The sequence below is a fragment of the Astatotilapia calliptera genome, chromosome 5, assembly GCF_900246225.1.
Source record: "Astatotilapia calliptera chromosome 5, fAstCal1.2, whole genome shotgun sequence".
Classification (NCBI taxonomy): Eukaryota; Metazoa; Chordata; class Actinopteri; order Cichliformes; family Cichlidae; genus Astatotilapia; species Astatotilapia calliptera.
In genome coordinates, this window is record NC_039306.1 from 24333825 (window position 1) to 24348734 (window position 14910).

Here is a 14910-nt window from a genome sequence, read left to right on the forward strand (position 1 = left end):
AGATCAGGTCAGGTTGGAAACCTAACACTGGATAGTATTTATACATATATATACTGTTAAAATGTGTGATCATCGTTTTTGTCTCCAACTTACTTTTTTTTTAAATGTATGATCTTATATATTTTATATTTATGGTGCACTTCAAAATAAGTAAAAAGAAAAGTCTATAGGATTCAATGGTTAAAAGCTATTACAGTAAATCACCATCCTTTTCCAAAACCACTTGGTATTATGCAAAATGTAAATCAAAACAGAATGCAGCAATTAATGCCATTAAAAAACGACAATATATCAAATAATGTGATTGTTTGTTTGTTTTGGGTTTGTTTTTGTTTTTGTTTTGTTTTTGTTTTTTGTTTTTTTTTTGGGGGGGGGGGGGTATTTTGGATTCAATGCCAGCAATATATAAAAGAAAAAAGAAAAAGGGGCATGTTTAGGGGTGTGACTATTCTGCTATATGGACAAACATGTACAAAATTGCAATTTAAACATTCAGAGTCACGTGTTCTGCTTCTGCTTCACCACGCTCTGACAGTTTAACAGCTGCATTTCTTTGAACTTTCATTTCTTTTTTTATTGAAAGCACATTTTGTTAGGTTTTAAATATGGGATAAGCAGTAACAACTGAGAAATGGCCTTGGTACTTACATTCTGTAACCGCATGCAAATTAGCTATGAGCTCATGCAGCATCTGTTAAGGCAGGAGAAAGATGCAATGTTTGAAGATTGCTCAGGAAATATTAAAACAAAGGGATTACCATACATCTAATCCAAGGCATTACATCATCTTTCCTGGGTTTTACAGTTTTGCTGATCTCAGTCTGTAATTCTTTCTGCCAAATTGTGTCTGTTTTTAAATAAAGGGCGTTTGAGGCAGTTGAACTTCATGGTTGTCATACAACATTGGGTGTCAGCCTTGTTCTTGTGTTACAGAGATTTCTCCAGACATTACAATATTATATATGGAAGATAATGAAATCCCAATATTTTTTTATTTACCGGGAGAGACCTTCTTCAATTGTGAAACTCTTTGCCGACACAGAATGAAGAAGAGCAGTCGCACTGAAAGACTCAGCCTCAACACAACTTACCCATTTTTTTCTTGGCGCTGACACAAAGTTTTTGAAGACTGTTGCTGGCATGAAATTCAAAAAGAAGAAATATTTTTCCCCCCAAAAAATGATTTGTCTCTTTCAACAGACATGTTATCTGTTTGTAGCACTTTCAAGTAAATCTAGGGATTACTGTAAATGATTTAGAAATCACAACAATCTGTTTTTATTAGCAGTTTATGCAGCTTCCCAATTTTTTTGGAAATGGGGCTGTAGTTAATGCTCTTCATGTGCAACACATCCTGTGGTGAACAAGCCTCTGTATTAAAACTTGTGTGTAGAAAGTTACATGCACCTTTGATTGTGGTGCAAAAGTATCTCAGTTGTAGTTTCTTCAAACACAATGAATAGCAGCAGAATGATTAAGTGGGGTTAACCTTTTATCTTCATAATTCTTACACTTGTGTGTAGTCAGGTTGTGCTTTTCAATCCAACTCACTTAAAGTAACTGTTGACCACTTCAAAATGGGTAGATTTTTATGGTGTTAAAACAATCTATCAAAGGTCCATGCCACTCTGAATAACATTTGAGAATAAATACTGGATTATGTGCCTTAAACTCTTATATGACATGCTCTTATAAACATTTACTCGCTAAATCTCTGAAGGACAGGTGGTGAAGTGTCATGGTATGACAAGCCTGATTAATCTTCAGGGTAATAAATTGTAAACGATACTCTTACGGCTTTTCTTTCTTCATAACGGTTGCATCAGCAGATACAGAAATATTCCCAAATATAAAAACTTATTCCAGAAGGGAAAAAGGTGCCTAAAAAATTTCACTGTATTAGGCCACACCAGTGACTGACGAGCAAGGTTCAGGTTAAAGTTCACATGTCCTGATACACTTAGAGAAACAACCACAAACAGGCACAAGTTTTAACCACAACATGATCGTTTTTAACCAACCTGCTGTCATATTGGACATGAAACAGTCACAGCCTAAAAGGCTTTTACCCACGAGTCCTGAAAGGTTTGTAGTTTCTCTTCAAGAGAAACCAAACAGAGGAATATATCACAGGAAAACAGAAAGTACTACTCCAAGAGTCGTTGGAGTGTACAGCACAAAATTCAACACCCGTTTCGTGGTGCCCCTTCTCCTTTTGCACACAAAAAAAAAAAAAAACAGGAGGCAGAGAGTTTCCACTGGACTCTGAGAAGCTGCTGATTATTGTCAGTCCTCAGTGAAAAGCCAAAGAGGAGGGCATCAGATCTGAGTGTGGTGATGTGTGTGTCCCGGCGGTGTGTAAGGAGGTGGCGCCGGGTTGGGTTTGATTCCCCGGCTCTTCATGTAAGAGATGAACTGGTCAGGGATCTCTGCTAGCACATCTTTAGCAAGTCGTGCCATGCTTAGTACGTGGTTACCTGTCCGGTCCATATAATCTCTGAAAGGAACAAACTGAGGAAAAACAACAGACGTAAAAATGATTTGAAATGACAGTGATTTAATATTTAAAGTTTGTCGATACAGAGTGGTGTGATGTGGGAAACTATTAAAGAGCACATGGTTTTGCCTAGCTGATATAATATCATCCGGGCTTATTGGACAACTGTTGTGATCCATGGAAAGCTCCTAATACTTTTTGACACTGTACACAAGCAGGTTTGGAGAGCAGGGTGGGACACCGCACGGAGAAATCTCTGAGGCTCATGTTTAAGCCCCTATGTTAGTCAACATTTGCAGGATCCTGAAAGCTTTAGGATGCTCATCCGTCACTAATCCTCTGATATGGTTTCCCTTAGGAGAATGAATGTGCTCGAGCAAAAAGACATCTTTTCCCTCTATAGTCTAATAAATTACTCTTAAAGACTTTTTTTTACCCTTTGTTATTGCTTGTAATGATTCGTGGGGGGGATATAATTCACCGTTGTTTTCTGTCTCTCTCTTCACTGACAAAAGATATTCTGTGTAAATTCCATGACCTTTGACCCCAACGTGATTCTCAGACTCGTGCAATGAATACAGCCAAAGTTTGTTTCATGCTGTAAAGGCCAGTCACCTGAACTATGTCTCGCTCTGCCAGTTTCCCCCGGGATGAGATCCTGATGTCATCACCATCCAGCTCCACCATAGCTGGAAGACACAAGTTCACACAAACACACACACATAGTGTGAAAACTGGTTAGAGGCAGCTGCCTTTGTGACAAAAGGTTCTGACACTAAAAGGTTTATTTATCACAGATGATAAAAATCCAAATTTAAATATGATCTTTTAGCACTAGTAAAAGCTATAATTGTTCTTTTTTGCATGTCTAATCAACTAATAAGTCCTTTAATATAGACTGTGCAATTTAGAATCATCAGCACTAAATACTGCAAACCCAGCAATTAACCCCAGCCATTTCTTCTACAATTATGCCTGCATCCACCTCCTCATTCCTTTCTCTACTGAGACAAATGAGTTTGTACAGTAATTTTCTCTCTGGTATTTCTCAGAATTAGTGCCAGTGAGGTTAGAACCAGCTCTTATTATAACAGACTGCGAGTTGAATTAAATTGTCAATTATTCGTGGAGAATGACTGATACACTGGTTGGCTGATTTGATTGGCTGATAGAGGCTGTCTCACAGCTATATCAGTTCTTTCATTACTCCAGAAGATAATGCATGATGTAATTTAATAATAATAATAATTTTCATCACACGTTTATTTTGACACGCACATAAACGCTTTACCTCCTTAATAAACCAGGTCTTTACAATTACAATCATTCTAAAGGTAAAAATTTAAAGCTAACGTACCGTCAAACTCAGCCTGACCCACTCCGACTATGATGATTGACATAGGAAGCTTGGCACCCTGCAGAGAAATAGAAATGAAACGACTCAATTTTTTCTAGCTCACATAGCTTGTCACCATTACCACTAACCTCTTGTGCCTATTACAGTGACATAATGACATTGTACTAGTTACACGCTCTTTTACATGCAGCAGACTGCAGCAGCAGAAAAGGTCTATATCAACCTTTAACTAGCTAAATGACCTTTGGGTAAGAACAGACTTTCAGAGAAAACATAAAAGGGGGAGAAAGAAGCAAGAGCTCAGTCAGAAAAGCTAATGAAACAAGATGCTAATGCAAAATATCTATACTTTTTCCTAAACTTATCCCAGATTTCTGATGTTTCAGAATCCAATTTTCTGTCATTTGAATGACACCAGCTGTTATGTAGAGGCTTCACTCAGCAACGGACCATTAAATGCTGATTGTCAGACTGAGGAATGGAGATTAACTCACTGAAAACACTAGTAGTGTCATCTGAAATGCCACACTGGTATCTCATGCTGTTTTAATAGCTAAAAGTGGCAGATTTTTTATTTTCACACAAATATTTGTAGACGTTTATGTCGGAATTTGCCGCCTGGATGAATGCCGAACAGAAGTGTGAAACTACGAAGCTGGCTGAGACTAAAGGGAAAACAGCTGGATGGTCGCATTTATGAACCAGGAGAAGAGGGAGAGGGAGGAGGTGCCAACTCAGTCACTAGGGCAACCATCCTCATTCACCCACCCAGCCACTCCCAGGCCACACTGGGGACTCATGTCGAGTGCAGTTAGTCTTGATACTGTGGAAGAGATCGGCACAAACCTTAGATGGAAAATAAATGAACACAACAGCAAATAATATGGTGCTGCTACATTTCCTAAATTATTTCTCACTGTGCTGTAATTTACCAGTCTGTGTGAGAGAGCTTCTGTGGGTGTATATGTCTAGTCAACAATTAATGTGCACATAATTGCACAAGCTACAAGTGGAACATGCGGGGCTGTCCTGCATTCATTAGATTTGCTGGTATTTTTCACTTAGGTAGATGAAAAGAAATGAAAAGAAAGAATGAAAAGTAAAAACAAACTTCATCCAGCTGAGATATAAACATGTGCAGCGTGCAACCAAAAGGCACTTGGAAATAAACTGGCATTTATAGAGTACTTTCATAGTCTAGCCACATTTAATGACTCATGCATCACTTTATCTATGCACTTTATTGACCACAACCCTGTGGGCAATTTACAATCATCAATAAATTGCATGTCTTTAGACTAATTAGGACACCAAAGTACCCGGAGGGAGGCCCAGATAGAAAATCCACCCATAAAAGTTTAACCCAGAACCTCATTGCTTTGAAGTGACGGTTCTTACCACTTAACCACTGGATCGCTCTATCATGACACATTACATTGTCTTCCATCCATTATGCAGCATCACTAGGGAACCATCCTATTGGTCACAAATTTATTCCACTGCATGACAACACGCATACAAGTTTCCACAAATAACGGCATGAACCTCCCAGAGCCCGAATCTCAATGGAGTCAGTCTGGAAACACAGCTATCTGCACAGTACCATGAAAGTGTACAAGTGTAACAAAGAGAACATTTAGGGTGGCAGAGGGAGTGAGCCTATCCCAGCTGCCATGGGAAGAGAGGTGGGGAACATCTTGGACATGCCGGCTGCCTAATTAACGTAACCAATTAACCTAACCCCGGCTAACTTCTTACTGTTAGACAACAGTGCTAACCGCTTCCCCACCATGCTGCCCCATACTTTATTATATAAGCAACAACTTGTAAACTTCTGGTGATACAAACAAATATTTGTATATTAGATGTTTGTATGTTAGAATGCCATTTTCACAATCAGAATATCTGCTAAAGGGGAAAGGTTATTCAGTGCTCATCTGGACAGCATGTTTTCTCCCAACTAGCTTAGGAGTCAATCTTTGTGGAGTTTGCAACCACGAAAAGTGAAATGTTGCATAATTTTAATTGTAGAAATAAATATTAGACATAAATTAATATTCTAAGCATTGTACTTTATCCATTTATGTCTAGAAGTGGCCTTTCCGCATAAATGACACCATGAAAGCTCAATGCAAAATCTCCTGTTACATCTAATTAGGTTTCCTAGACTCACATATTTTTTACAAAGCAGTCACATCACCAGGGTTAAACTTGCTGGCACAAGACAAATGCACTGTGGCAAATCAGGCAACCTCTTTTTTTCCCCACAGGGATGAGAGCAGTTTGTGTCCTCAGTACCTCAGCCACATCACATCAACGCGATTATCAGTGTTCAACGCGACTCCTGTCAGTGCCTGTCCTCCCACTCATACTCGCAGATATCCGTAAGTGTATGCGCAGCCAGAGACACACACATCTCAACATCAAATGCCACTAAAAATAACCTGGCAATCCACCATGCCCCACTTTTGCAGTCCTCCTGTCACCCTGTTTTGCAGCAGAGATCCAGTCTAATGAGACAACAAAACAAAGTGTCAGTCAAAACTTGCAACTTCACTTTGTTTGTGCTTCTTAAATTCAAATGCCAGGCATGTGCATGCTTTGATGAGTGTTTGTGTTATTGCAATTACACATATGAGCTTAAGGGGCTTTATGGATTTATGTTTAGAGTAATAACCATTTCATTCACACATGGTCAGCTATGTTGCTAGACTGTCTGACATTGGCTGCCCACTATCATTCACATCTTGACAGACTAGTATTGACTGCATTAAGAAGAATGTGGCTGAATGTAATCAGATTTTACCCACAAAATGTTTTTTATATTGAATACAGTTTTCTCAGCATCACAGTGATCACTAACATGACAGTGCCTGTGTGACAAACATATGTACATTACGGGGAAGGTTACTCCTCTCACAAAACATTCAGGTCAGCCCTATAGTTCATTTTTGTCCCTCTCTCTAGCCACTAGCTGTATATTGTTTCCTATTATTACTACTATCCTGGCCTATGGTGCTTTTTCAGATTCTTCATATTCAGCAGTGACATGAAGAAAATTACACTTGGATGCAAATTTTGGTGACCGTGAAACACAAATAGACGTAAATAGAGAATTTAACATTGCATTTGCATGGATGAAAAAATAAAAAGAACTGGGATTTATAATAAATGTTTTTTAAAACATATACACGTTAATAATTGCTGTATGTGTGACGATGTTCGTGCAATGTTTTGTTGAGATTGGTCCATCTGTTAAGGAGACGATAAGGAACATCACTATAATAAATATTCTCTTACATTACAGAGAAACGCAGGAGTAGGTTCGTGTTTTCAGTTGAGTATCGTCTTTAGGATTGTAATATGCGATATCACATAAACATACAAAGACTGACGAAGACAGTTGATGAAAACCTTAAACTCTGTGCTTTCACTTCCAGGATGCAAGTATGAAAAACCTACATTAGATAAAGGATGTAGCTGAATACAGCTGATAAAGTCAGAGTAGCTACTATATGCATCAAAATGCTGTTTTTTAACCATTTGACTTACCTGCAAAAATCTAATGAAATTTACTTCATTGGTATACATTCAGTTTACATCATGCTCATTTTCCTTAATGATTATTTATTTGAATACATAAAAGCTCTTTTTTGTGAGTCTGTCAGAAAACAAATGCCCATTTGTTCAAAAATAAAAACTGAGTGATAAATATGTTCCCAGGTGTCGTGTATTATATGCTCGACTTTATTATGCCGGTCATGACAGACGCATGCTGAAAAGGTTGTGTCATATACACGAACTGTTACCACAGGAATTTGAATCTTTTAACAATCATTGAAAAGCAATGAGCTGTGTTTCCCTTACTAGCTGTGCTTTCTACAGCGATCCAGCAGCCGCTACTTCTGAAACTCAAATTATGTCCTTCCATTTCAGGAGGATAATTAACTTAAAAAACTGCAGCTGCATCCACATAACTTCAGTTTTCTTTCAACAGGGCTCATTTCTCTGCACCATAAACTTGATTTCGCATCAACATCTAAACAGTGCAAAAAAAATGGAGGTTAAATGGTTGTGAAGTGAAGTGCTTTTGTTGGGTCCCTGCACCAATAAAGAGACAGAGCACAAAGCACAGACAGATAACAAGAAGAAGATGAGAAAGGAAGGAAATCAAAGGCAGCAGAGGATTTTTTTTTATAGTCTGAATGTGGTGACAGAAGTATGGAGGGTGCAGATGAAGACAAAGAGGTGTAGATCTCTGAGTGGGAAAAAGATGGAGCGAGACAGCAGGTCTTTGTGTGTGTGAGCGAGGGAGACTCATGATTCCACAGAGGTAAAGAAAATGAGGCAGCAGCAGAGCAACCCGAGCAGAGGAGGGGGCTGCTGAGTGATTGACAGGTGGATTTCTCTAATGCAGCAGAATCAGTTGTGACTGATAAACCCGCATGATAAGCCACATGTCCACATGTTAACCAGACATACCGCAAACACCGCTCTCCAGTTGTCGTACATGTGTACAAATATAAACTCAGGCACTCACTTCCTCTCACTCTGTTTCTTAGATCTTTCTTCAAGTGTGAATATGTATGAGAAAGGCTTATATAACCTCAGCACATGTGTCCTCCCTCGCCCGGGATCCGTGGAGGGTAAAAAGGCAAGCAGTGGAAGCAGCAAGCATCAGTAGATCAGAAGAGGTGGAGGCAGTGCGATAGAGCAGCAGGCAAGATCTTAAAAGGAAGGTGTGGCTGTTCTAATGTTTTGACTAACAGTCGCAAATTCCCTTTAAATCCAGTCTGCTGGGTGTTCTGTGCCTGTGGCAGGCTGAGGAGGAGTGGAAGAAAAGGGGAAGAGACGGAGGAAAAGAAAAAGGGGAGAACAGCAGCTACCTACTGTTTTAGGCTGGGGAAAGAAAGGTGTGAGGACAAGTTTGGGGGGGAAGCTCTGAGGAATAATACACAATGCTGTGCTGCTTTATTTACTGAGGCAGTATAAATAAGCCAAACTTTCAGCTGCTGTCTTATTCACAGGGGGTCGCCACAGCGGGGAGCTCCACATATTTGATTTAGCAAATTTTTTACGCCAGATGCCCTTCATCTTTTCACATCTCGTATTTATTAATAGTCCACTGGTAGAAAGGGAATACCTTAAGGTAATTTAATGGTCTATGTATCATTGATGAGAAAGTTTCTAAACGTGTAATTACAGTTCTAAACATGCGGCTTGCTCGAAGCCATGATTCCAGTCCTTTTTCTCTGCGTACTGCAGCGGCCATTATTAAACCACAGTGCTGTTCTATGGACTGAAGAGAAAACCACAGAGAAGTTTTAGGGCATGCTAGAGCTGATCGGAGACATAACAATTTTTATTTCCAAGAGCAGCTGAATAGCTGCAGCTAACACGTCCATTGATTGTCAGTCAGCAGGTCAGACTAAATAAGACATTTGAGGACGTACTGAGCAACAGAGCTATATGTAATTTTCTCAATCAGTAGACTTTTACTTGATACCTCATGAAAAGTTAGCGCCAACAGTTGATTAGCTCATTGTAGCTTAGAAACAGTGAAACAGGCTGCCTGGCCCTCTTGCTGTAACCTTGAGTTTGTCATGCAATCAGTGCACACTTAACCGCATAATAATCCCTAAAATCAACTAAAAACAACATTTATTGCTGCACTTCATTTTACACTACACCAGTTTTGTTGCTCCATATTGATGAAAAATTAGTTTGATTGCGCTCCTTACTGCTACAAGATTGTATGAAGACAAACAAAGTAACCTCTTGTGGTGCGTATAGGTGAATTTCATCTCTGGCACCGTGAATCAGTCAAAGCCCTTCTGTCTTTGCTTGTTAGAAGGTGCAGCTGTAATGTTATCAGCAGGAGCTGCTAGTTCTCAGCTCAGCACTAGCCTCGCTTCTATCAGCACCGACAGCAATGAGCTGCTGGCAATTCAACTATTTTTTTTAATCTCCACTACATCTGTCTGCTCTGCTCTACTCCATGTTCCCCTCTGCCCACACATATGCATACAGATATGGTGAAACAGGGAGCAGAGGAGAGAAGAACTGGTGCTAGCGTTGTTACTGACAGCAGAAAACAGTGAATGCTGTCATTCTTTGCCGAAGTGAAACAAGTGCACATAGTCCCCTCTAAGCAAAGGAAATACTGAGCATGTTGAAATATGAATGGGAGAGAGTAGAGTAAAGGGAACAAAGTTTAATCAGCTTCTGTTTGTAGTTGGGCACAGAAATAAGACTGTTGAGATTTTTGTATCTCCAGGAAACACTTTTATATTCTTAAATTACAATTTATTATTTAAATAATGGCCTTTAGCCTACGCTACACAGCATCATTGAGTTCAAAAGTGTCCTCATTAACGCCAAAACAAGTTGGGTGTATCTAGCCTTTTTTTGTAGAACAGGAAATGCTCTCCCACTTTCCCATTCTTACATTTACAATGGCCTCTTTGGTCTGGGCCATGTCTGAAATGACGCCGTCTGTGATGATGAGGAGCACAAAGTACTGAGAGCCGTCCTGCACCGCCGCTGCGTATCTGCATACACAGATAGAAGCCATCATTACACGATGCCGTGTTATCGTTTTAATACAGAAACAAATCTGACTTCAAGACTTATTAATGAATTGATCAAAACATCGATGTGGAAAACAAACGGATGACAGTGCACGCCTTATCGAGCACTCTCACTACATGCAAATTCAATAAAAAATGTTCTTTGTCATTGCTGTACTTCAGCTCACACGCAATAAAACACCCCATGAGAAGAGAGCGATTAATTAGATCAAGCAGATTTAAAACAAAGCCTTCTTTCACCGTTTGATTCATTTCTTTGTTAAAATAAATCTCTTTATAAATCAGCTGACTTATTCAAATGCTAAATACCGACTGGCCGAAAGCCACAGCTTAAAAAAGTGAGATACCTTTTTATCAGAATTACATTTTTAATTAGAGCGTCGTCATAATCAGATGGAGAGCTGTTTGGATTTGGCTCAACAAATGTGCCAGTGAGGGCAAAAAATGACACCGACCGAATCCCGTCACACCACGGCTGTGTAAATACAGTGGCAGGTCAAAATATATGACTTAGATTGTTGGTCGTTTATTTCACTGGCTATATGTGTGACTGCTTTTTGATTGCTGTGAGCCAATTAAAATTCATTCTGAAGCACATCACATGCTGTTTGTTGTGAAGCAGAGAGGTCAGATAAGTTGAAGCCAAGAAGTCAAAAATGTTAAAGTTGAGTTTTTTTTAACTCCAATGTTATAAAGAAAAGATAATCTCACTATTTATGCCAATAAATTCCCACAACAGCTGATTCTATCTGAGACACCGAGCAGACTATAACGCAGGCTGCCGGTCTCTTTGCATATAAATTGTTTTAAAAAATATGTTTCTGAGATAATCTTTCTGAGCTGCAGAGTTTTTTTTAAATATTACTGTGTTTTTAGCATTTGGATATAAATAATGTATAAATCATAATAACAGAGAGACAAGCATAAACAGTTGCCACAAGAGGAAAATCCACAGGGATAAAACAAAAATGACTGCTGCTAAAAAAGAAGAAGAAGAAGATGAAGAAGAAAAGAAAGGGGGAAATATAAATAAAGAATCCAAGACGGTTTTTTGAATTTGCATGTAAAATCATTTTAACTTATGTGGAAAGTATTTAATAGCATCTGTTAGAGTTCACCAGCTTGGATGGATCTCTCACCTGGCAACGTGGTTCACCACAGGAGCAAAGTTTGTCGGCCCATACAGCTGCACTGTCTTTAGACTCTGATGGTATGCCTCTAAGATGCCTTCAATACCATTGCAGTATGGATTTTCAATGTTTCCATTCTGAAAAGGATAAAAATAGAAACAAGATCCAGTTCAAGATTCTTAAAGTCAAATAAACCTAAACAATATTTACTGTAGTTACTGTCAAAGTGATAAATTATTCAGCTAAACATTTAAAATCAGCTAAACTCAGTCAAAGGTAATATGAGGTGGGGGACATATACCAGTGGGAACTCATGTGACACCCGCCAATCGGGCGGCAGTTTGGCACCAAAGCCTAAAGCCGGGAACATCTTGTCACTGTCGTAGTCTTGAATGATCTCCCCAACAGCCTTCAAGGCCATGGCGTAAGCATTTAGCTGGTAGGGATTCATGTAGTGCAGTGAAGTGGACTGGGAGGGGTTACCTGTTGACAAATAAATCAATCATAAGCTCATCTTGATGTACAAGCAACAAAGTCATATTTCAGGTGCAATCGATCGAAGGTTCTGCTTTTGGGTGGGACTTTTTCTAACATTTAAAAATAGCAATTAGCTGCGGTCACTGATCACATTAACATAACTGCAGTGAGCCTGAGCTGTGATGTTCACCCCTGTTAGTCGTTGTAACAAACTGTAAGCTTATCAACAACTGTGACCTTCTTAAACAGCCCCGCTGTAACGGCACATCATAAAGTCATTCAGTATTAACTGCCCAGCTGGGATATTTTGGATGTGTTTAGAAAATGTTGCTGTCATTGCCCTCAGTGAGGTTGCTGGTGATATGTGCTCACCAGTTTTATTACTTCCTATCTGACAGCGCAAATCCTGCTGCTTTCCTGGTCAAGTGACTTTATCAGGGCCCGGGGTATAACAACAAATTGCATATCACCTGGACTAACACCACAACTGCAAATCTCGAAGCAGCACAGAAATGATTGTCTGCTATATTCCACCCTTCTTATTAGCTGCTAAGCTTTCCATTCTAACATCCAGCCTTCACAGGAAACGGTGGCAGATTTACTGTAAAAAACAACAACATATTTTTGATGCAGCAGGTCTTTAAAGTGGGATGGAGGTTGACAAAAGCAGAACTGACATTAGTATCTGACACTATTGCTAGAGATTTAACCAGATACTCTGGAGCCACAAGTTGATTGAAAACACCATCTGTGGCTCACAACCCTTCGAAGGTGGTTTCAAATATGGACTCACAGATAGAGTGCTGTGCAAAAGTCTTGAGCAAACCCTCCTTTCTTTATAGTCTGCTAGGAAAATGGTAAATAGGTATAGGGATTTATTGAAACATATGTAAACATGCATAGAAATACATTATACTATGTAAAATCAGAGTTTTGCTTGATGCAGCTCATAAATCTTTGCTCAGTTCTTCTAAAAACACTAGCTTTACTAAACAGGCTGGTATAAGTTGAGGGAGGAAATAAGTTTTCTTCTGTGATAAATCAAAAAAAAGGAAAGAGGGAAACTTATATTTCCCCCCTAATAACTGTGATTCATGCTGACAGCTAGGACTTGTAGATAAATCTTTTGCAGTACTGCATTCAGTCATAATTACTGGAATAAGTATTGTAATGACAGTTAAGTGTGGTGCTATTTGCTTTTTAAAACTTAGACGCCTGCTCTAATTACCCTTTAAGCTCTCAAAAAACATATAGTAAGAACTTTCCAGGGCATCGGCTGTTAGAGACACTATGTGTACAACGTGCATGCCTGCAGTGATGGTTTGTGTCACTGTGAATTTGGACGTGCCACGCTTTTGGAGCAATGCTAAATATTTTTATCCCCGACCCCCCTTCTCCATACACACTTTGCTGTTAGTATCACTCACCGTTAGATGCTGTGAAATCAATGGCCACAGTGAAATTGATCTGAGTCCTAGAAGGGGTAAGGAGGGGAGGACATCGGAAAAAAAATCAACAACAGAAAGCAGCCAACAATAAAAACATGCCAGAGCTCATTAAATTTCCATGCTCATACCAACGACCACACACGACCCCAAGAGACACGAGGGAGATCACATACGGCATGGCGATCTTTTCATATGACGATATCGATTGGCCTCACTGTCAATACCAACTGCATCAATATACAAAGTACGGCCAGTTGTCAAACAACATTTAAGTGATTACACTCTTTTATCTTGTTTATCTGACTTTCACCTCCACGAGAAAAGCCGGAGGTGCCGAGGAGCTTCTGAGAGATGGAGCATGGTAACAAGCAATTACACTGATGCAGCACTTAAGAGTAAATCATAATCCAATTTTCCCTGCTGATGAAGCACTCCCCTCTTCTTTCTAATTTACAACAATGAGACGAGGCCTTCGGGGGCTCACGCGACAGCCTCTCATTATCTATGAAAGTCACCAGAGAGAACAGCAAAAGAATGATAATAAAAACGAATGACTTAAGGATTCACATTAACCTTTCAGCTTTAGGTAGGGACGCAGAATATGCCACAGCCTGACCCTGCTCACCTTAGCATTAATTAAACTTCATTTTATTCATTCATTAGGACATTTTGGAAATAATTAGTGTCTGGGAGGGCAGGTTTGCAAATTGTACATCTACAGCAGGAAAGTCAGAGCTCTTCAGCGTGAGATTTACTTTTTATGTTCATTTACATTAATTTGTTTGATCACCTCTCATGAAAGTAAGAACACGCAAGTATTTTTTTAATCTGTCAAAAATTTTGGTTAAAACAAAAAAATTATTTTGTTATTTTTTAGGCAAATAACAAAGCGAATTTACATTTTTATACCAAACTTTGAGCTTGCACACTGGATTTGTCTGCCCACTAAAACTCATTTTATCTGTCCAGGAATTCAAGTAAATGACTGTAATTATCTTCATCAAGAAATTATAATGTGCTTCACTATTTTTTCCAGCTTTTCAGTAAAACAGTAGGAAATTCACAACAACAATAATTATATTTTAGCATTAAAAGCATTTTGATTATAGAGTTGTTAACGCTGATGGATAAATCCTTAAGTGCTGTTAAAAAGCAGGTGTGGCTTACACCAGCGGTCCCCAACCTTTTTTGCTCCACAGACCAGTTCATGTCCGACAATATATTCATGGACCGGCATTTAAGGTGTTGCGGATAAATACAACAAAATAAAACCAGTACCGATACCAAAAAAAAAAGATTTATTCATTACATGGACCCAGGGAAACCGAGTTAGTGATAAAAACGATAAAAAAATAACGATAAAAAACTATAAAAACCCTGAATACCATACAGTTCACACCCGAGCCTCAAC

At 39.1% G+C, this 14910-nt stretch overlaps 1 protein-coding gene across 3 annotated transcripts in view; it reads right to left on the reverse strand.

The window, feature by feature from the left end:
* Positions 1-376: 376 nt before the first annotated feature.
* The window catches only part of cpne5b (copine Vb), a 134270-nt gene continuing 119736 nt past the window's right edge, over positions 377-14910 (reverse strand). For all 3 annotated transcript variants that reach the window (XM_026168363.1, XM_026168361.1, XM_026168364.1), the window contains 7 exons: positions 13479-13525; positions 11876-12057; positions 11584-11711; positions 10303-10405; positions 3855-3912; positions 3113-3186; positions 377-2511 (listed from right to left, as the gene is read on the reverse strand). In XM_026168363.1, coding sequence (XP_026024148.1) covers positions 2320-2511; positions 3113-3186; positions 3855-3912; positions 10303-10405; positions 11584-11711; positions 11876-12057; positions 13479-13525 — 784 coding nt within the window. In that variant the 3' untranslated portion in view covers positions 377-2319. The remainder of the gene's footprint in view (positions 2512-3112; positions 3187-3854; positions 3913-10302; positions 10406-11583; positions 11712-11875; positions 12058-13478; positions 13526-14910) is intronic.